The sequence below is a fragment of the Ambystoma mexicanum genome, chromosome 7p (assembly GCF_040938575.1).
Source record: "Ambystoma mexicanum isolate Mex_15411 chromosome 7p, UKY_AmexF1_1, whole genome shotgun sequence".
NCBI classification, from domain to species: Eukaryota; Metazoa; Chordata; class Amphibia; order Caudata; family Ambystomatidae; genus Ambystoma; species Ambystoma mexicanum.
In genome coordinates this window covers 149,630,828-149,653,939 of record NC_090939.1, presented here as the reverse complement: position 1 = coordinate 149,653,939, position 23,112 = coordinate 149,630,828, and the positions used below count along the sequence as shown (strand labels likewise).

Below are 23,112 nucleotides of genomic sequence, written 5' to 3'. Positions count from 1 at the left end.
TGCCCCCAGGATTCCCATTTTCTAGGGACTGATCTTAAATTTGCCAAGATTTTAAAAAAAAACTTGGATGTATCTGGAAAAATAATCTTGGCGGTGAAAGTCAGGTTAGCGCTAAGGTCCAGGCAGTCTTTTACTCCCTGTGCATGCTGCGACAAGTGTTGCCATATGTTCCAAGCAGTCACCACACTGTTGTGTTAGGGCCACTGGTGAATTAACATTTAGACTACTGCAACAGCCTTCTTGCTGGAATTCCTGCAAAACAACGCCAGACACTGCAAAAAACTCAGAATGCAGCGGTCAGACTAATCTTCTGTCTGAATAGATATGATCATGTCTCAACTGCACCCTGTTCTTTACACTGATTGGCAGTGGATGATAGGATCAAATTCAAAATCACCTGTTTGACATATAATCGTTTGAAGGGACTTGCTCCAGCTTACTTAGCGGACAGGCTTAGTCAATACCAACCATCTAGGCATTTACGCTCAGGAGACCAACTGCTGTTGAATATCCCCCAATCTCATTGTGTCACCAGGGGTGACAAAAGGCTTGCTGTCTATGGCCCTAAGTTTTGGTACACCATCCCTTGAGAAATTAGGTCTTTGGAATTATTCTAGCAGTTTCATAGAGCCCTAAAAACTTTCCTCTTTAAATAACAGGAATATCAGACGCCTTGTTTCTAATACTGACCATAGGCTTTTTGTGACTAGTTGTTCCTCCTGACTAATTATGCCTTGTAGCTATCGCCTTCTTGTTACTATCTGCGCCTCCATATGATTTGGTTCGTCTTTGTGCGCGTTATAAATAATTCAAATAAATAAAATAAATCAGAGGAGGCCATAGCAACCAGGTCAAGGTTGTGACTTACCTGGTGTCCCAACCTCACATTTGTGTCAGATTCTAATTGAATACAAGGGGAGAAAGTGAAAATTACCCTTTCATTCTATGCCTCCATGTTGGTCTTCCAATGTATCAATTCTTTCCTTGCATCTGTGGAAAGTAGAAACCAGCTTGAATAGCCTAAACCTTGACATAGCGCCTTCATTTGTAGTCTCCTAAAAGCCCTGTAATAGAATGACCCATGAAAAATGGGTTTGAATGTGGAGGAGACTAGGCTGATCAGCCTGCTTGATGCCAGAGGGAAATGACAGTCAAACGCAGTGCCCTCCGGAGCACCTTCATGATTGCCTCTAATTTCTGGTGGAGTGGACCTAGGGTCGCTGATCTGCAGTTTACCATAAGCTCTAGAAACTGCATCCACCTAGAGGCAGATCCTATTTCTGGAAGGTTATGATGAGCCCCAGGAACTGAAGAATGGCTTTTGAGAGGTGGGAATGGTCACAGGCAGACTAGGCAGAGTCGCTCATGATCAGGATATCGTCCAAATAAATCAAGAACCTGACACCCCTGTCCGTGAGAAAGTCTTGCACTAGCTTCAGTAATTTGGTAAACCACCGCAAAACCCAAGAAAGAGAAAAACGTGAGAGCTATTGATAAAATATTTCTTCCCAAACAAATTGGTGAAAAAGAGTGTGAGGCTTGAACATCATTAGTCAATTTCCTAGACTCAATAAGTCTTTCCAATGGGGCAATTCTTTCCAACATTAAGTGCCAATATACTACAAAAATGTTTAATTCCTTCAGATTGATGACCGGACGGAACCCTGTGTCCTCTTTTTTCACTAGAAATGTATTGCTGGTGAAGCCTCGTGGGTGCTGAGTGACTCTCTCCACAACTCTCTTTACGTCTAACTCTTGAATGCCCCGCAAGACTAAGAGATGATTCGTTTGGAAGAAAACATTTCTCTTCTGGGGAACCTCTGTTAAGGAGTTGATGGGAAATCCATCTGAAGCACCAAAGGGTCAAGAGAAACAAGTCAGCTGTTTTGAGTAGATTTGCAATGGTCTCCCCTACCGGGAGTCTGCTGCAGTCCACCTGCTCTGGTTGAATCCTGCTGTGCCCCCTCTCAAACCACAGAATCTGCCTAGTTGGGGTCTTTGAGGAAATAATGTTTTCCTGGGGTGCTGGTGCACGGCTTGATACTTGATTTGTCGTTGGCCTGAGGGTCTGGGACCTGAGGCGGACCGAACAAGCCCTCCTATGGCCGGCCCTGTATCCGCAGCTGGCCTTACCTGAGGGTCCTGGTGCCTGAATGTTCTCACGTGGTAAGGCCGGCCCTCCCAAGCTTCCAGTATGACCCTCAGGTGGGTAAAAAAAATACTGGGTAAGTAGCAGCCCAGGAAGAGTGTAGAAATGGAAGAGAACAAAAACAGAAAAACCTCCAGCAACTTGGCACAGGAATGTGGAGGCATGCAGAGTTAGGTAGATATAATGAAGAGGATGATCCAGCAGTGTTTCCAGATAGCACAAGGCCAGGGAAGGAAGCGATTCACAGAAACAATTGGAAGAAAAATGGGGAACAACGAGTTTTCAAAGCAGAAACAAATCTGGGCTGGAAATTGACCACCCTGAAGTGAAGGACTGGAAGTTTGCATACATAGGACTCACACATAGGACTCAGAAGAAGAGTGACGGCAACATTCTGCCAATGATCTCATACGCCAAAGCACCCCACCCAATGTGGACAATGGTGGTGGCTATCTTGGCATGGGCCGACCAGGCGGCCATGATGAAGAGGGCCACAGAGATACCTCCATCCATAATACTGGAGAAAGTCATGGCGATCGTGACACCCTTTAAGAAACCCAGGGAGCCAAAAGAGAAGACTGAGCCTTTTACAACAAAGTAAAAGTATTCCCATGCTTCAGGAATTCCTTAATTAACTTGTCGCCAAAAACAAATGTCCATATTCTCAATCCCCTTAGAGTCTGCAATGCCCCCAAGTTTAAAACTAATTTTTAAGCAGGATATCCTTGAAACGTGTCTGCATAATGCATGTATTAGTATCCCCCCAAAAGCTAAGCGCTATCTGCGCCCATTTACCGGCCTCTTCTGGTTCCAGCGACAGAGCATTAACCTTGGCACTCCCTGCTAAAGGCAACATATTCACAATGGCTCAGATATATTAAGAAGGCTGTCCCAGATGGTTTATTCGTTACTAGTATTGCTCTTTATTGTATGGATCTGTAAAGCGCTTTAGCCAAAGCTCTGTACAATAATCATTGCTATGGTATAATCTAAAATGAACATGAATCCCTGTTGACCCTTGTTAGAGATATCTCGTCCATAGCTGGAAAAAAATATATAGCCATGTTGGGATCTAAAACAGGAGTGGTAGTGGTACCCCCAGGTCTAGGAGGTCTGGGGCATTCTGCCCACATCTTCCTTCTGGCAGCAGATGAAGCCCATTCTCTAGAATTGCAGTGAACATTGCATTCAAGATGAAACATGCGCTTCCCCAGAGTGTATTGGAGCCTAGAAGGGTCCTCGCCCTTGTCAAGAGGGGCCACATCCAAATCCAGGATGTCCACCACCCCTTCCTCACCATCTACATCCAGAATGAGTGGACGGACTAACCCCGGTTACCTAGGTGACGGGACTAGAGACACCAAGTACTTGGCTCTCTCTGGCTCTTAATGTGTTCTTCCTTCGGACCAGAGGATCCTGTGAGTGCCTACAGTATGCCCGTTATCAACGGCCCTCAGGTTCCCAGGCCAGGGAAAATCACCTCAGGGATCCTTGTTTGTTTCAAGAGCTTCCTTTTAATGTTTATTTTACCAGAGGAACTTTAAGGTACCCTGTCACCGCCTTCAGCTGCAGTAACTATACTAGAAGGTACAGGAGTGCTGGATTCCTAGACGGCAACGCATGCGCGACCATATTCTGTAATGATTGGGAAAGGCTAGCCTTTCTAGAATCAAGGGGCCTACCTAGAGCTTGAGACAGAGGAGTATTAAAGGAAATAAATGTCCTTTGCCAAGCTTCCTTTTTGGCTCTGACTCCTCTCATTCTGTGTCCTTGTGTGACAAAGACACCATGACTCCATGCTTCCATCTGCCATGATAGGTGTGCCAGAAATCAGGCAGCATTATCCCAGAAAGAAAAAGGACACCAGTGGAGAGTGAGGGCTGTACCTAGCCCTGCCGTGATAATGAGGAATAAAAAGTCTGCTCATCATCCGTCACGAGGGCCGCGTGTCACGCACAAAGTGCTCCCCTCTAGCCCGGCCTCCAGCAACCGGGAACCAGCGGGAGAGAAAGTAGGAAATTGCCCGTAATGGCGGAGGCAGTAAAAAAGCCCAGCGACCCCTGGTAAACCTCTTAGCAAAATGCCGCCCCCTGATGGAGAACTAAACAGGACACACACCGCTAGGAAGACCGGCAGAGAGCCGGGCGGAGTTGCCCACCTAGCAAAAACGATTCAAATGAAAGCAAAAGCAGAGCTCTGAGATAGCCCTCCGCCCCCGTCCCGTCCCATGGGATAAATAGCTAAGGAAACAAGCACTTATCTCAGCAATGACGCACAGCAGTAGGAAAAGAGGATGGACTGTGTTCATGAAGGTTTCTCATGGGAAGTCAAAGAGCTTGGATTGGTCAATAGGCCACCTACACGAGGTTTCGGTTTATGGGATTGGTCGCCCTGTTTTTCTTTTTTTTTTCTTAGCGCTGTGGAGTACAATAAAAAAAGATAATGGGCGTCTCTGCGCCATGCCATAGAATTGTATGTGAACAGTTTATCTCACACTCGCTAATGTCAAAGTTTTAGCCAGTCGTTGATTGCATTGTTGTAAATATACAAAGCTACATTTGGGCAAAGTATTTCTTTAAAAATTGGAAAAGAGTATTATTTGAAGATTGACAACAACTTCGCCATTGAACACAACACAACTCAAAGACCTCTAGTGAGTCTGCTGTGAGAAGCTTATGTTTGGAATGTGTTGATTTCAAGGAGAACATATAAAGTCGAAAGCAATTTGTGATAAATTTACGGAAGCGCTGACTCATTAAAAAATAAATAATAATAAATGTACGGAAGCACTAACTTGGACATGGGTTTAGCCATCTGAGGGTCTTGTGTTCGCAGGGAGCAGGGAAAATATTTGAAATTAAGATTATTTGAGCTAATTCACATTCTCCATAAGAAGGGATAGATTGGGGCTCATTTCCGGCTGGGCCTGCCGCGAACGAAAGACGCGACCGCCTTGCGTAAGGCTTTCATGCTTGCCATGGATTCCCATCACGCCCCGTTCTCATGACTTTTTATGGCAGAGGGGAGGGGCGGAACGCAACTTGCGTGTCCGTCGCTCCCTCCCTCTGCTCCAGCAGTTACACTGGCATGCATTCTCATACTGGTGCAAATGCTGGGGACCCCCATGGGGTCAGGGGGCTCAGGGGGCTATTGCCCCGGGTCTTTTGGCTGTAGACCCGGATAGAAGCTCAGGGGTTACAAACAAAAAGGCTAGCTAGCCCCCAGTCCTGACAGTGCCAAAATTAGCGCAGCCCCGGATCTTTTCCTGGACCTAGCAACACCCCTGTTTCGTATCCGCAAAAAGCAGTCGGGATCCATTGTAAACCCGCCTGTCATGTACACATTGGCGGAGTGCAAAGGGGTGGAGCAAAAGGTGGCGTACACATTTCTACACTGCCTTTTGCCCTCCCCTTTTGCACTCCGCCGTGCAAATGACGACAAGTTGGTGGCAGGGAGCCGTTTACATTGAAGTGTTCAGGTAGGACCCCTCCAATCACTTATGCAATCCCGTGCCCTTGAGAGCCATTGGGGGGCATACTGTCCCATAGTAAAGTGAACTTCTGACTACACACTGTAATGCCTGTGTCCCAACCAGGGCCCACACAAGAATCCAGAGTTCACAACCTCATATGCCAGACACCCATGGGAATGCCCAGACAGCCATGGGAATTATGGTTGCGAAAAGAACTGGTTACTGGCAGTTGTAGAAGTGTACCAAAAAAAGTAGTGGAACTATGGTCTCGGCGGGGATGAGGTTAGGCGGAAGCATAGTGCAGCATGTGACAAGGTGTTGCAGCCGGGGCATTGCAATAGTCTAAGTGACTAGTAACTAAGGCTCCTATTACCACTTTACACTTGCACAGGGACCTGAATGGACAAATCCTCTATAAGGAATGTTGAATATGGTCATGAAAAGTAGAGGAATGGTAATCAGAAAAAAAATAAAAGTGCTTTCCATTTAAACTGTTGTAAATCAGCGCATACAAATGAATTAATGAGGTCCCTGTGGACAGTCACAGTGGACCTGAGATTGTTTTTGTAAGTGTTTTAAAGTTATATGCTTTTACTATTAGATAAAAATGTTTTTATGAAATGTTTTTATGATGTGAACATGTATTTTGCAACTGCAATTTGAGTTGTTTTCATGTGATAAGTTCCTAGTTCAAAGCACAATAAATAAATAAATAAATAAATAATTTTAAAAAGTTGCGGAACCGCTCACTCCCATCGGCATTTCGCTTTGCTCATGTTGAAGCTCGCGAAGCAGTGGGATTTTCCACTTGCAACATCTTTTAGAAACCTCCTGTTTTGTTAACGGCTCATCTGGAGCATTTGGGACTCTCCTTCTGCGTAGTCCAAAGTTGTGCAAGTTGTTTACCTGATACTATTAGAGAGCACCAACACACCAGACGCGCCTTGGTTGGCGCTTTTCCCGTTCCAGATGGGCCCTGGTGAAGAAGACCAGAAATTTCTGGGTATCGCAACTACCAAGGGCGCTGCACCTCATGTGACCTGCTCGGTTTACAAAAAGAACGATAGAAGAAGCGCGCGGGAAAGACAAACAGCTACCAAGGATGAAACCAAGGGAACGAGTGGGGGATGAAATGAAGAAAGAAGAAAGAAGAAAGCAGAAATCAGAGACGACTACATGCTAGCGCGCCGCAGTATCCATCCACGGACTCGCTTATATTCTAGACTCTAGTGACGATGCACACGAGATAAGACTGCAGTAACAGAACACATTCGCACAAGGAGTTAACAGCCAGGCTCGGACTGGCTTATAGGGCAATAGGCCCAGGGCCGAACCAAAAACACAAAATGCTGGTATGGGCCAGTTTTCCTGGTCAAAATGGGCCACTTTTTTGCCAATATAAGGCAGTTTGATGAGCTAATTCACTCTGTGGCTAATAGTTTTGACCAGTGTTGCTGAATAAATATTCTTCAAAATGCACAATTTGCATCACACTTTATCAAAAAGCTCCCCCTTGGTTACTATGCAAACAGTGGCACAAAAGACATGAATTGCCATTTGCAAATGTGGGCCATTTTTTTTATTGGTGCCTGAGACAATGTCATGGCCCAGTCCGACCCTGTTAACAACCCGCTCAGTGAGCGTTTCTCCCATCGCTAAATGGAGTATAAAACAGGCCTGAAAAGAGAGCATAGGGCTTTTTGGAGAATGTATCTCTAAATTACCATTAAATAGTTTAGTTGGGGAGTTACGCTGCAATGTACTTCTTCAAGGATGGCCGTCATCAATGGAAGTCAGTAAGGTTGCGGCTAGAACCAGTGTTGGTATACCTGGGTGGAAGGCTGAACATTTATAGGGAGCCCCTGATGGGATGGGTCATCTATGTATGGAAGGAACGCAAACATTTGCCTGCGTTATGTTCGCATGCGAAAGAATGGCCATGCCGAGAAGAATACTAATTCAACCCCTATTTATTTATTTATTTATTTATTGTACAAAATGTTTCAAATGCGAGTGGTGCTCTGTTTTCTCCTTCTGGGATTATTGGATATGGTATATTATTCCAGGGTAAAAGTGGTGACACTTCAAATTATGGTCACTAAGTTATTGCATGATCACTTTTAGCTTTGGCTGTTAGGTGGCACTACAGCGCCACCGATAAGACGAAACAATTGCATTAGAGTAGAGAGAGGGAGAAATTACATATAAGGAGAGACAAAAAGCTTGTAGGTGTTGTTCGTTATTTACCCACCCATTATCTGCCCATAATTATGCTAAGCTTCACCAACCTGCACCAAATTTTGCATACCTGTTAGGACCCTCTGCCCTCTGGACATTACTGGCTACATGGCATTTGGACACCCCAGCCCTTTTACCGCATTTCACCAAAAGATAAAATGTGTGGGTTTGTGGCTTGGCAAAGCGTTGTTCCTTATTACACACTATTTCACCAATCTGCACCACATTTTGCATAGTTATCCATTAGGACCCTTTGGGCATTACTGGCTACATGACATTTGGGCACCCCACCCCTTTCCCCGGATTTCAGCAAAATGAAACATTTCTTTGTGAGTTTGTGGCTTGCCGGCGAAGCTGTAAACCATGTTCTCTGGGAAGGGGAAACAAAACGTTGTTTGTCAACAGGACCCGACAAGAGGAACAAAACTCGAAAACCACGTTTCAAAGCTGTAGGATGCATGATTTCCGAGATATTTGCACTGCAATGCACCACAACGAACTGCACCACACCAGGGTGAGGCAGAACAGCGACCTACAGGATCATTCCTTTCCAACAATTGATGAGAGTGTTATCACGTCTGTCTACAGAATCCGTTCGGAGAATGGGTAATTCTGATAGTGCCTATATAAAAATTCCTTAAATAATATACATGAACCCCAGTCCCTTATACGAATCTTGTGAAACACACCTGTACGCAACAATATATTCGCATATTTTTCCTGTAACGCAAAACGAATGCATAATACATAACTTTAAGAGTACATTTAAATGGGAGCACCTATAGCTGGTTATGTTATGATAGTGAGTTGTTTTATTTAATCCAGACATAACCATTGATTCTGGCCAACGTATTTCAACTGTGGATAACTATGCTATTGCATGCTTGTCCCCTGGAGTTCCCTTTGCACACTAGGCACATTCTGCTATGGGCTGCGTGTGTGGGAGTGCTGGGGTGTAGTCAAATATGGGTCCAGTGGGGTCCCAGGTAGTTACTTCTCCTCTCAATGCTCTGCTAGTCTTATATCATTTTCACTTTCAGCTTTGATGTTCCAGTTTATGGCTGGAGAAGTCCGATCCTCTAAGCCCAATGTTCTGCATCAATCAGGTGTCCTCTTTGACATCCAGATGGCTGCTGGTACGGCGACTCAAGACTTCTCCCAAAAGGAACTATTGATAACTTCACAGCGACCAGCACATGCATTTTAACCTTCTTCTGTCGGGCTGCACAGGCAGCGCTTCCTACTATCTGCCTACTAAAAACACTACGATCAGCGCCAAAGTCTCAATAAACAGCAAAGATGGCATTGGCTCAATCTTAGCCATTATCTCCTCCCTAAGTATCCGCATCTTCGACAAATGTGGCATGTCACATTTCTGACACGTGCCTCCCAAAATAAATTAGATTTCCTCGAACCCATTTTGCCAAGTTATTCTGCAGACAGATAATATCCGGGCTACACTGGTAGACTCCGTTGTCATTTGCAGTCCTGCCCTTTGCTTTTAATGCTACGCAATTACAACGTTCGTTGGTGATAGCCGTGTTGTACCTCTTTATGTATCCACTGCGTGTTACTTTCATCAGCATCAAAGACTGTGTTTGTGATGCCATTGGGTTCAAAGGTCATGTGAGGTCACTTCCTGCCAACCCCATCACGTGCAAAGGGCATGTGATGTCACTTTCACTACTCCTAGGAGTTTAGTGAAATGACAGCAGGGCCGCCCATTTCATAAAGCCAACTAGCACCAGAAACAGATGTTTACCCCATATCGGGTGGCGGGGCATTTTCATGCCAGGCTGCTGAGTTCTAGAATTTGCTTTGGATCTCCATCCATAACATAGCCATGCTCGCGAGATCCTGATGTGTTAGTGTGCTTTTCAAAGTACATAACCATCATCTATGCATTCTCCTTCATTCATTTCATTGGATAAAGATGCCATGTTTGCTCTGTGGTAGGCATGCATACTGCAGCCGCTACCATCACAATGGCCCCCCAGCACTAAGGCTGGTCTGAGTGGATTTTCTTTATGGCATTTACACCTTGGTTTCAAGACCTTTGTCTGTGATGGATTGAGAGGGGACTGGTGAATGTGAGAGCAAGAAGCACACTGTAGGGCAGAGGTTAGAAAGCCAATGAAGTTGGGCAGGGGTTTGTGTGTTTAAGGCTAAACTCCTCTAGCTCAAGTGAGAGGAAGTTCAGAAACTGTGTGCTGTAGGGCAGAGATGCCGATATGTCTAGGGGTGCGTTCTAACTGTTTGATCAGTTACTAACAGTAAGGTGTACTGAAAGGGATTGGGACTGGTTGTGCGATGGCTTTAGATGCGCTCAAGTGGGCCAATGTACCCGGTTGCATTGGATGTGCTTAAGCGTACTCACTCTGCCTGATGTGTGATGGGCTTGAGATGTGCTCAAGTGGGCCAAAGTACCCGGTTGCATTGGATGTGCTGGAGCGTACTCACTCTGCCTTATGTGTGATGGGCTTCAGATGCACTCAAGTGGGCCAATGTACCCGGTTGCATGGGATGTGCTTAAGCGTACTCACTCTGCCTGGTGCCTGAACTCTCCTCCATCTCTCACGGTGGGTTTCCTTGCCTAACTCCCCGCTCAATTGAACAACTATCACATTCTGTTATCTTCAGACTTTCTCCGATTTTCAAATTGGTAAAGCAAAGTGGTCTCCATAAGTATGTGATGCTTCGACTGAAGGGGTGAGATCACGCAATGCCCCATTGCATACTGAGCACTGTTAGACATTGGGTAGCAGAGTCACTGCACTGTCAAACTTCACTGCCAGTCCAGTTGTGTAGATGAACATTTTGAGAAACGGATTTACAGCCTCTTAATGCAATGCCCAGTTCATGCATTGTACAATGTGCGTGTTTCTCTTGTCCTGGTCAATAACTAAAGTGATGTTAACTACTTTGTCACAAGATTTTTAGAAGCAATCAAGTATTATTATTATTAATACTATTATTTCGGGTGTAGAGAGAACATAACTTTTACTAGGTGCAATGAAACAACCTCATTCATAAAACAATTCCACGCGTCCCCCTGTTACACTTTCAATCAAAAACTTCCACGTGATGTAAAAAGAGCAGAGGATGAGAGCATTAAATGTGGCGCCATCTTGTGCCTTTATGTGAGTCTATCAGACCCACTGGATTCCAGATCTCATATCTCAAATCGAGCAGTGTATTCATAACATGCTGCTTCTTAATAGGATCATTCAATTCCCTGGCAATCCAGTGTAATCCCATAAGAGGCTTTCACAGCTACCTTCTATAACCCAATGAATGGTTCTTCACCTCCTCCACCAGAATTTGTTTTCCATCCCGTCTCCTTCTGACTCCCACTAATCCATCTGCTTCTGATTAAAACATTTGCTTTGTTGCCCTGCCTGAAAAACATACATATAGTGCACAGAATATCTTACAGAAGGAAGTACAATCCTTCTCTTTTAAAAACATAAATATTTCGGATTTGTTAGAATGCATCAATAGCATGCATCGGACATCATGCTTAGGAGATAGTCTTCCTTCTAAACCTATTCTTAATTATAACAAAATGTTTGGCCCATTCTTTGCCCGACTTGTAAATGCCTCATTTGGGCATAAAAAAATTCCCAAAAGTATAAAAAAGAACCAGTAATCCCTCTAGTTGAAAAAGGTCCTCAGGATCGCGCCAATTCGTGCCCAATAACAAATACCCTGTTTTTATTAAAGGTTTTAGATACAAATTTCTGAAAGATAATAACATTCTTCATAGTAAACAATCAGGTTTTAGACAACAACATAGCACAGAAAGCGCCTGCTTGACCTGATGGATGTTGGTAAATGTGGCTTGCTAATTTTGTTAGATCTCTCAGCGGCTTTAGATTTATTAGATCATGAGACTTTGTTAGCCTCCTTTGAGAAAGTCAGGAATTGCTCCCCTAATGCAATACAGTGGATTCTTTCATTTTTGACAGATAGGGTATCTGTATCTGCTATTCATTGGGGTGATGAGTTATCAAGCTACCTGCCTATAACATGTGGTGTTCCTCAGGGATCCTGCCTCTCGCCAACACTTTTTAATCTTTACATGAAACCTCTATGTAATATCCTGGAAGATGCTAAATGGAGCGAAACACAGAGCAGTGATTTTTGGTCCCAGGCACTTAAGACTTGACTCGAGATATGTTAAGTTTTGCTTAGTTTATAGCATCATGGGAACGCAATCAAAAGCTAAAATCTTAGGCACGTTTATGGACTGCTGGGTTAGTTGCGAGGCACAAGTAAATGGGATAGTACATAACACCCAATACCATCTAAAACTTCTAAGAAAAACTAGGCCATTGATTTCAGAGGAAAATTGTGAAACACTAGCCAGAGCCACCATCCTATCTAGGATGGATTATTGGAATGCCTTGCTTGCTGGTGCCTCTAAGAAGTATTTACGGATTCTGCAAACAATACAAAACAATGCTTTTCGCATCATAAAGAATGTGTCTCGTGCAGAACATATCTCTGCACACAGAAGAGCACTCCACTGGCTACCAGTTAAAGCCCGAATTCTATTCAGAATCTTGGTCCTTGCACACAAGGCAATGGCCCTCATTACAACCTTGGCGGAGGACCATGGTGCTGTTAGCACCATGGTCCATGCCGCTAAGGTTACGATTCCGCCATGGTGGATGGCGGAATTACCGCCCCATTCCAAGGTGAGTGGGGCGGTAATTCCCCATTCACCATTTGCCTTTCCCCATTCCCATTTTTGCCCCAAAGGGCATAATGGGAATGGGGAAGGCGCTAATTACGGCACCGTAAATTACGGTGCCGTAATTAGCTCCAAAGTCCCTTTGCGGGTTGGATTTTTAACGCCTGCTAAAAGCAGGCGTTAAACACCAACCCGCAAAGGGACACTTGTAATCAGGCGTTAAGGGTTAACGGCGCCGACGGCGCCGTTAAACCCTTAACGCCTGAGTTGTAATGAGGGCCAATTTATGGTAACCTTCCAACATATCTCATAGAAAGAATCATTCTTTACAAGCCAAAGAGAAACTTAAGATCAAGTGATATGAGTTCACTAACCTATCGACAGACAAAAAAGATACAAGGAAATGGAAAATCATTTGCATTGAAGGCCTCTCAGGCGTGGAATACTCTTCCGCAAGACCTGCATCTGCAAAACAATCTTTTGTTCTTTGGAAAGAGTTTGAAAATCTTTCTATTCGAATATCCTTTGAACTCATTTGCATTATCACTCTATCTTGGATAGGCTTATTGTTTGATGTGTTCGTCTTTATGTTCTGTGTATCACGGCCAGATGCTTTTCGAGTTAACGGCGTGAATAAAAAAAATAATCAATTACTTTAATAATAGTGCCATGCTTGTGAATGTATGCACTTGGATCTGTATCAAAAGTAACCTTCTCTCCACAATGACATCAATTTGTATAGCCAAACTTTCAATCATAAGTCCCCATTTCACTTCTGTTTTTCTGTTTTAAAAATAGAACTATTCGTCACTGTTTATTCTTTGTCTGAATATCATTGTTGCTCATTAGTTGCTTTGTGAGGAATATTCTCATTGGCTAGGAGCAGAAATGTCAAATCTCTGGTTTTCCAATACTAGCTTTTTGGACAACACCCTGCCCATCCACATCCTTGCTCCACTGTCCCTCTGGGAGATAACAGAAGGCATTATAGTTCCCCACTTCCATTGCATCCAAAGAAGAACAAGGCTTCCTTTAGAAAGGATGGGGTGCCGGACACAATTCAACATCATTTAAAAGTGTGCTGTCCAGACAATATGTATATTAAAGATTTATTTAAAAGTATAATACAGTTCAATAATAGGAACTTACATTGAAAATATAAAGAAGGCATGATTGCATAAGTACTAAGAGGTAGGGATGGAGGATGGATGGAGTGTTATTAAGAATAAAGAAATGTGTCTAAGGATTTTCATAGAAATTCAACAAAGTTAGCACTTATTGTAGAGGCTTTTTGTAAGATAAATCTCAGCCAGTCAGCAATCGTCTCCACCTGGAACTGGACTTCCAGGATGTGCTTTTTGTCCCTGAGAGCTGTAGAGCTATAGCTGTTTAATCGCATGACTGTTTTGTAGGAATCTGGAACCATGTTCTTTGAACGTGGCCCTTTCCCAATCATAGAGTGCAGTCGATTTGAAAGCAGGAGTATATCTCTGGTAATGCATTCAATTCTTAAGTTACTGGGTATATAGCATGATTTTCTGTGAACAAGCCTGTTCAGTCTTATTCAGAATCTGGATTTTCAGATTTAGCATGAATATTCTTTTACAAGGACTTGGATTAATACTTTTTAGTATTGCCCAATATGGAACAATGTGTAATGTCCATTTGAAGTCATTGAAATCACACTGTAGGATGTTTCTGCATTTATTACAAAGTATGGTATTTCACAGTCTATCCAAGTGTGAAATATACAATGCAACTCAATTTAGTTCAATGTTCAGATTTGGGCTAACGGACCCTAATCTCACTTTTGTACAAACAATAGTTTCGTTTCTTAGTCATGTTCTTTATGATGTTTGTCTTGGAAGCTGTAAATGGTTTAGCCCTACTTTTTGCATCAATCTTCATTTATTTACTAAGACATATTGATGCGTTGTGTTGCACGAAAAGCCCTGCGAAGCACGTTTCATATTATTTCACATTTATAATATACATATAGCCTTGTTGTGTAAACTGAAATCAGTGAGCATGAAATATTTCTAAATATAGGTGTGCCAGCATCTCTTCAATAATAAAAGAGCTGTTCTTTTTTCAGATTCACCTGAAAGCCTTTTGTTCAATTCAGGTCAGGACCCCTGGTTTATTGCTATGAGATTGCTTTACCCCTTCTTCACACTGAAGACTTCAGTCATCCTTGTCTGATCCCTTGCCACGTGGAATAGCTGTGTGTCTGATGCTAGATTTCTAATTTCTACTCAATTAGGTTTGGCTGTGTGCCCAGGGCTCTCGCGCAGGTCGTTGAGTAAACTTCTGACCATCCTAGATTTTCCACCTCCCCCTGACCTCCACTTGTTCTTCTGAGTCATTTTTGTTGTATTGTTGGCGCCTCTTTGCCTCCGGGCTTTGTCTTGTGCGCAGTATAAATAAAAAATAAAAAAATTATGGTTATCCCTTGAGTTAAGTGGGGGTTTCCAGTCGTTTTGTATATGTCGAGTGGCAGACATCAGTGTTTATAATTAGACTTCTTATCAAGGACAATCTTGGTTGGGGGCTTCACTTTAGCCTGCCAAATCCCTGGAGTGGGGCCAACTGCGATCTGTAATTAAAACAGAACTTTTGATTTGGGAATTTTGGGCATATAGTTGGCTAGCTAATTTGCCTTGCAATTCAATGACTCAGCACATTTTCTGGCTTGTGTCCATTTTATCAATAATTGTTTTAAAAAACTTCCCGGCGCTTTGAATTGACAGCACAGATTTGTGTCCTCTGCGCGTTGGGGTGCCCACCATTTTGTTACTCGTCATGTGTCACCTGACAACATACATACGCATTTCCTATTCTACAGGGCCTGCGTTTTTGATATGGTCTCTTGGCAAAACAATTCGGGTTTGGAACTAGTAGAGGTTTTCTCAATCATTCTAGCAGGAAAGGTAAACGATCTTGCTCCGCGCATTGTGTGTCCCTCAAACAATTGCAGAGAATGAAGTTCCTCATATGGCTTTGAGTTATAAGCGCTAACGTAAGGTACTGTTTATCATTTGTAACCCAAAAACCAATTCAAACATGAGTATGTGCTCTCTGCTATGAGAGGAAGCGTTCAGCACCAACGTAGTGGATTCACCGCACTCTGCAATGGAGACCACTCAAATATTCCTTTGTGTGGTAAGCAGCAGCGACCCCTGGACCTTCTAGTATACCTGAACCAATGTGGCGCGCGCTCTCAATGGAGTCCTCTTGTGATGTGAGGTCAGTGTGTGCATCATCTTACTCGTCATTTTGTCGATGTTCATTCTTCCAGCATCCTTTCTTTCACAGTCCTCTCTGTCAGCATTTTGTTGTCTCCCCTCATTCTTCAGTGTTTGTGGCTTCCTGACTGCCTTGATCCAGTTGAAAACGTTGGCAGGAAAAAAGCCCCCCCTATTCCTACCCGCATATTACATGCCATGACGACACAAACACTGGCAGCATGCAGTGGTGGGTGTAGAGCTTGCAACGTAGTGTGCAACAAATCTGTGGGGAAAGGCGGGGACAGATAAGAACCAAGGGGAAATGGGGTGCATGGAGTAAGTGAAGAATGGGTGGTACAGGGGGACCCGGTTAAAAGATATATTTTAAAAGTAAAATGGCGGTTGGAGACGTGACCACTGGTGGGGAAACAAGGGCTGCAAGGGGACAAACAAAAGCCCGCAGACATGAGACTAGCAGAATAAGTCTGACATCAAGTTCATCCAGCATTTTACACTGACTTATTCCCATAGATCTGGCCTTAATCTATCCTCACAATGCCTCCCCTGCTATACTGATACCAGCGAGACATGGCAGAGGACATTTCTAGGAGGTTTCGTAATCCAGTTGCTTTCTTTTTCTGTGGCAGATCCTGATCTATAACCATGGCAAGCAGCACCGACTCCGATGGGGAGCAAGTTGTCCCAGAGGAGGACGAGGAAGGTGATGTGCGGGCAGTCCAAGCCCGTTATCTCCGCAGCCCTTCGCCCAGTCAGTGAGTACTGTTTTTTGCCAGGTTCTGGGGATTTTATTCGCACAATATGCAACAAAGGAAACGTTTTACTAATATCATTTGATAACTTTACGGAAATATGTTCTTCTTCTGTTTGAATATTGAAAACTAAACATTAGAGTTGTTGGTACTCAGTCGTGTGTGGGTGCTCATTGTGGGCAAAAAGAACCCAAGCAAATAGTTATATTCAGGGGAAACGTTTGGTCATTCCATCCCATCAGTAGGTGGGTGTTTTTACTCTCCCAAGATTATTTGGTTTCTTTAGAATTGATTTGAAGAGTAATAGGTAGAACTCAGTCTCTCTGCATGTGAACTCCCTCTAGCCCTCCTGAAACGCGACAGGTATCAGTTTGCTTTTTTGTTTTGAAAGATAGTACATTCCAGTGTTGATCGTTCCACTGTTTCTGTATCCCTACAGCCCCCTACCAGCACTTGACACCTGGTGTCTGCACTTACCCTTGCACTTGCCACCAGCTGGCCGCACTTCTTATTTATTTATTGTTTTTATTTATTTTACTGTTTGTCCTATGTACTGCATTGCCCCTCCCCCTCACACTTTTCCTCTTCCCCTCCCCTGCACGTGCGCAATCTCAATGTCACCTGGCCCAGTAAGATCCTTGTCTCTGTCTTCCCTCTGTTCCCCCTCCCTTGCCTCGTCGTGCCTTGAAACACTTGTGTGTAGGCGCGTTATAAATGCCATATCATATCATATCAAAATGTGTAGATGCTGTGAAATGCACATATCGGCCAGTGCTACCTATCACCTGTGGAGTCCTACAGGGTTCCATCCTCTCCCCAGTGATCTTCAATCTATACATGAAGCCGCTGGGAGTCTTCCTAGCCACACCCACCATCCACATCCGACTACACGCAGCTATACCTCAAGATCGACTCAAGGACATCCACAGGCTCAAAATCTGCCTTTCGATGATCCAGTCTTGGATGTCCAGTGCGTACTTGAAGCACAACCCCTCCAAGACCGAATTCCTACACCCCACCAACAACACTGAACACCCAGGCATACAGACTTGGCTATCAACCACGAACCTGAGGGCTTTACGCCCGATCTCACCTCCTGCAACCAAGTCCCTTGGGTTCCACATCAACAAACACCTCTCCTTCAAGACACACATAGCTTAGAAAACTCAGACAGCTTAGTATCAGGTCTCCCTCCTGCGGAAAGTCAAACCTTTCCTCTCTCTGGACAGCTTTATATCCACCGTTCAAGCATGGTCCTATCCCACCTGGATGGGGGCAATGCCCTCCTCGAAGGCCTCCCGTCGTCCTCCTTTGTGCCCCTGAGAAATGTCCTTCCTACATGCGGCAGCATTCCTCATTAAGGGACAAGGCAGATATGACCGCATAACCACCGGACCTCATCGACTTTCACTGTCACCCACTGCACGCAAAAATCATCCTTCAAGTCTTGCTGCATCTTCAATACGGCAGTATTTGTCAAGTCACCTAGCTACATTCGCAGAGAAACTCAGCATCTCCGGCGGACAGCACACCACCAGAAGCCAGGACACGTGCAGACTTGAAATCTGCCACTGCAAAAAGGAAAGGACCAGAAAACAAGCCTGCTCTGCCTATACCCCAAGACTATGGAACCTCATCCCTGTCAGCATCAGACTCGCCCACACACTCCTACAGTTCAGAAAATAACTCAAGACCCACCTCTTCAAGGAGTTTCTCCTCCCCAACACCAAGGCCATAATTTCACTCCTCGCACCAAAAGACTCGCTAGACGTCATCCGCCCCTCTCATCCCCACCACCCTGTACAGCTGTACCCTCCTCTGTGCCCCTCTGTATCCTACCCCCTGCTGTAAATGTCTTCTGTTACCTCTGAAATGAATTCTGTTATGCATCTGTACTGTTGTATACCTCTGTAAAACACTCCGTTGTGTATCTGTATTGTTGCATAGCTCTGTAAAGCACTCAGTTACTTCTCGAAGCTAGGTCCACACTCAATAAATACCATAACAATAATAATAATAATATCAGTAGTCTTCTTTCCCGCTGGAGCTAGTCAAATCCAATTAATGTTTGCAGGATATCCACACAAAATACACTTGAATGCTGTGCATCTAGAGGTGAATTATTGACACAGTGGGTGGTTATTTTGCAAACCTGCTGTGGTTGAGGCTTTCATAGATTTGGCCTGAAGCAGTCCTTCATGTTCTACAACAGGTTAGGCACATTCCGTTGCTGTCCTTTAACCTACAATATTTTCTATCATGCTAAGAGATCTACTGATCCCACTAGGAGGTCTTGGGACAATGGCATGGTCTGAAACCTGACTATATGGGAAATGGTATGTCATTGCAAAGAATTGCTGGATTGACCATGAAAGTTATTTGAAGACATTCATTTATAGAGAAACACGAGATCAGAGATGGAATAATATTTGAAAGGAAATTTGGGAATGGATTCGAGCTGCATTGGATGCTAGATAAGCTGAATTTAAGGATGAGAAAACCAGGCCATCCGACTTCCAGCTAACAAGGGAAGAAGGTGCGTTGTTCCGTTACTTAAATAAGTGCATTTTGAGCCAGTCAGAGCAACATATGTCTTCTAGGAACCTATAATTAATGTGATACAATCAACATTTGATATTAGATAGGTAATTATTTATAGTCATACATTTTCTACTCAAGAATAATTGTCACTCCACAATTTCATATAGACAATCTCGATTATTTATGTAATTCAATTTTACACACATTTTCTTTTACAAAATTACATTTTCAACATGACATTGATCAAGATTCTTAAATTGGCAATCCATGAATTACATGCTGTACGTGTTTTGGGAAATCTCTTCCCTTCCTCAGGAGCTATTGTTCGTACAAACTGAATTACAAAGCTTACAAAATAGAGAGTACACTTATTTAGTGAGATATTCTATGTGGATACATGTATAGTATTCTCATCAAACACAGATATCTATCATGATCGTTTTCATTAATGTTCACCTGCTGTCAGTCTGGCTAACACAGTCAAAGCCATGTGAAATATGTTCTGCAATGCTGGAACATTCAGCTGTATCCAGTGAACAGGTAATGCCTAATGATTTAAAACAAAATATGGCGGATACATATAGGTACCTACTGCTAGCATACATCTATGGTCTTGTCCCAGTATAAACCTCACCTTAAATGGAGAATATCCGGTCTATGTACAGTGTTAGGATCTTTCTGTAATGTCCATCAACTTGTGAACTTGTCCCAGAATGGCCACCCTTGTAGGTTGATGAATCTAAATGAGGGTAATCAGTCAGAAAATGTCTTTTAGTGGTTCGTCTGGATCCAACATGTAATCTCTAAGAGAGATGTTATCGTCTATATATAGGGTATAAAGATTATATAAATCTTACCCTTAGAAAGGATAGTCATTCACGTGTGTTATCTGTGCCACTCTAATTTAGTAATGGCTCTCCGCTCAAAATATTTTCAATGCAGGACACTCATATAGACCTGCAGATGTAAACAAATGTCTTGGGCTTAACCTAGCCCCTATTTTCTTCAAATGAGTGAATGTTCTGCTAAAGAACAGTCCCTTAACTTCACACTGCACCTCGCTGCGTCTGCCTCCTTCTACCAAGTGTATTTCGGCCGCTCAAAAAGGGATGCTATTTAAATCGTGATGTCATCATGTTGTAACGTGATTACATCACGTTTATTTACCCGCAAACAACCCAAACACGTCTTTCGCTCGGTAATATGTCTTAATTTTATCATCCATACCTCAAACCTGTGAAAACCAGGAATGAAGGTTGCTGATTTTAAATTGAGTCTCATATAATCACTAATGGTAGGACCAGTTCTATACTTCACGTGAATATAACCAAGTTATTTGACCAGTGTATTAGGTTGCCAACTTATCTTGTTATCAATCCATATTAAACAAGTTAAAAAAGGCTAGACTAAGTAATGGAGGATGGAGAATGAATCCTCAGGTTTTATGTAGGTAACGATGATACGGATAAGTCACCGGATGTATAGGATTAAAGAGTTATGTATGGCCATTGGCCATATCTTAATTCTAATGTCCATTCCTCTGTCATCTAAAAATAAAGAATGAATTTAGAATAAGGTAAACAAGTTTGTTACGTTGGTAACTTCATTGTACTGTCGATCCATATACGATGAACTTGACCAAGTAATGGAGGATGAAACAGGAGAACACAGAGGAGTTGCCTATTGTGTTTAACATCGAAAATCTGTGTGTACATTTGACGAAGTTCTAGGGCTCCAGGGCCAAACATGTTGTCAGCGGCAGCTTTAAAGGGGGATGATTGTCTTTGGGCTTGTCTTTGTGTCCATTGTATCAAAAGGTTTGTGCTACAAGGGAGATTCCGGATTCTTGGAAAAACTCAGTACTGGTCCCCGTCTTTAAATCAAAGGATTGTTTATCCCCTGAAAATTACAGGTTATTATCACTATTATATACCACCGGCAAGGTGTTCGCCACTTATGTGTTGGAAGACCTACAGACATGGGTGGGTAGTAAAAATATTCGTCATCCATTTCAGACGGGTTTTCGAACGGGTTCTTGCACAATGCATAACATCCGAGCATTGGATACCTTAATCACCCAGGCTAAACAGCTCTATAGCCCCTCTCTATATATTGCATATGTGGTCCGCATTTGATCAAGTAGACCGCAACATCTTATGGACAAAAATGAGAATATGGGGTTGCCCAAGCTGGTTGCTTGAAGTAATTGTGGCATTACACTATAACACTACAGCCCAGATTCGTCTGGGAGATGATGGATCACGGTCGAAACCAATGAGAATTAGCAGATGAGTAATGCAGGGATGCATGCTCGCTCCCCTGCTGTTTATATTTCTGGTCTGTTGGGACGACTGACAGAGAGTGTCAGTTGTTCTCCTAAGATTGGGGCAAATCCTGTGTTTTGCATGCTGTATGCGCATAATTTAGTAATATTTGACCGCCTTCTGACTGGGTTGACATCCATGCTAAATGAGGTGGGCAAGTATGCGACTGAAAATCGGTAATCGATAACTTTAAGCAAAACCATGGTTATGTTAGTTTCTGCAAAGAAGATTAATAAATGCAATTTAAATGTCACAGTGTGGCACATTGATTATGTGGATTCATATAAGTACTTGGGCCTTGAGATGTTGGCAACCTCTGGGTATGGCCATATAATCGAAGCCAAATCCATGCGGGCAAAACAAATCACGTGTCTGGTTAGAAAGTTCAGTTAAACATGCAGGGTTTTCATTGAAGGGAGTGTTGGCACAGTACAAAGAGTGGTTCTCACCCTCGATCCTGGATGGTTTGGAGGCCCTGGTGATGAGGGATCTGAAATGGTCAGACGTTTTGGAGGCCTTTTTCGGGCAGAAGTTATTAGGTTTATTCAGGTCTGCCTCAATTGAATATGTACGCTTAGGGATGGGGCAGCTCTCATTAAAGACGCTGCTGCTATTGCGCAGGGGTCTCCTTTTTATGAAGGCAATACTGTCTCCCACTTGCCCTTTATTGGCCAAATTGGGTGCGAGTTATGGCTCAGACTAGGATACTGCTCCGAAGGGCCCATTTGAGACATGCTTTAGGGATCTGTGTTACTTGATTTGATGGTATCCTGACTTAAAGCGGTGCTCAGTTTTTGGTACATTAAAGGGGGCATTATTTCACAGATTGGCAAAATGGGACTGGTATCGTAATTATGACCACCTTGAACAGTTAAAGGGGTATAGGGATGTAAGCCAGGTTATTCATAGGTACCTGAAACCCCAACTCTATATGCTGCTTTGCCCAGACCCATCGGTGTGCAGTTTCCGGTTGAAGAAGCGCACCAACCAGCTGCCAGTCCGTGCGGTATGTGGAGCTAAATGGAAGCTCCTGCCAGATTCTGTAGAATGTGCAAAATTCGAACAAACTGAGAGACTGTAAAGTATGTTCTTACTTAGTGTCTACGTATGGGGTCCATATATATGACTAGTTTGGGATTTCTTGTTCACGATTGTAATACGATAAAATCTGCAGAGTTTTGGACCTTCTGTTTCAACACAGAATCTACCACAACACATTTGGCACTTTAAGGTTTGGAAATGGTCACAACAGTTCCTTTTTGGTTAACCCAAAGGTAAATTAAGAAGTTAGGGAAAGGTGGCTTTAACTCAAGTTTTAAGTTTATTTTGGAAATTAAATTGCATCTACAGGGAATATGACAAATTAAATATGTGAGAAATTGGAGCAAGATATTAAATATTATATCTGATATGATATGATCGTTTTTTTTATATAGCGCCTATACACAATGGCTCTCATTACAAGGTGGGCGCAAAGGGATGCCGGGCCCCGGTAATGACACCGGTGCTGGTAATCCCTTCGCGTCCTATTCCGAGGTCCCTTTGCGGGTCCTTCCCTTAACGCCTGGTTTTAGCAGGCGTTAAGGACGGGACACGCAAAGGCATACCGGGGTCAATAACGGTACCGCAATTTGCGGTACCGTTATTGCCGCCTTCCCCCTTCCCATTGAGCCCTATGGGGGCTCAAATGGGAAT

The 23,112-nt window shown here is 43.5% G+C and overlaps 1 protein-coding gene across 1 annotated transcript in view; it reads left to right on the top strand.

The window, feature by feature from the left end:
- Positions 1–23,112, top strand: part of STYXL2 (serine/threonine/tyrosine interacting like 2) — a 153,408-nt gene that overhangs the window by 8,439 nt on the left and 121,857 nt on the right. Inside the window, exon 2 of the mRNA XM_069635961.1 lies at positions 16,430–16,555. Within this exon, the coding sequence (XP_069492062.1) occupies positions 16,446–16,555 (110 nt within the window). The 5' untranslated portion in view covers positions 16,430–16,445. The remainder of the gene's footprint in view (positions 1–16,429; positions 16,556–23,112) is intronic.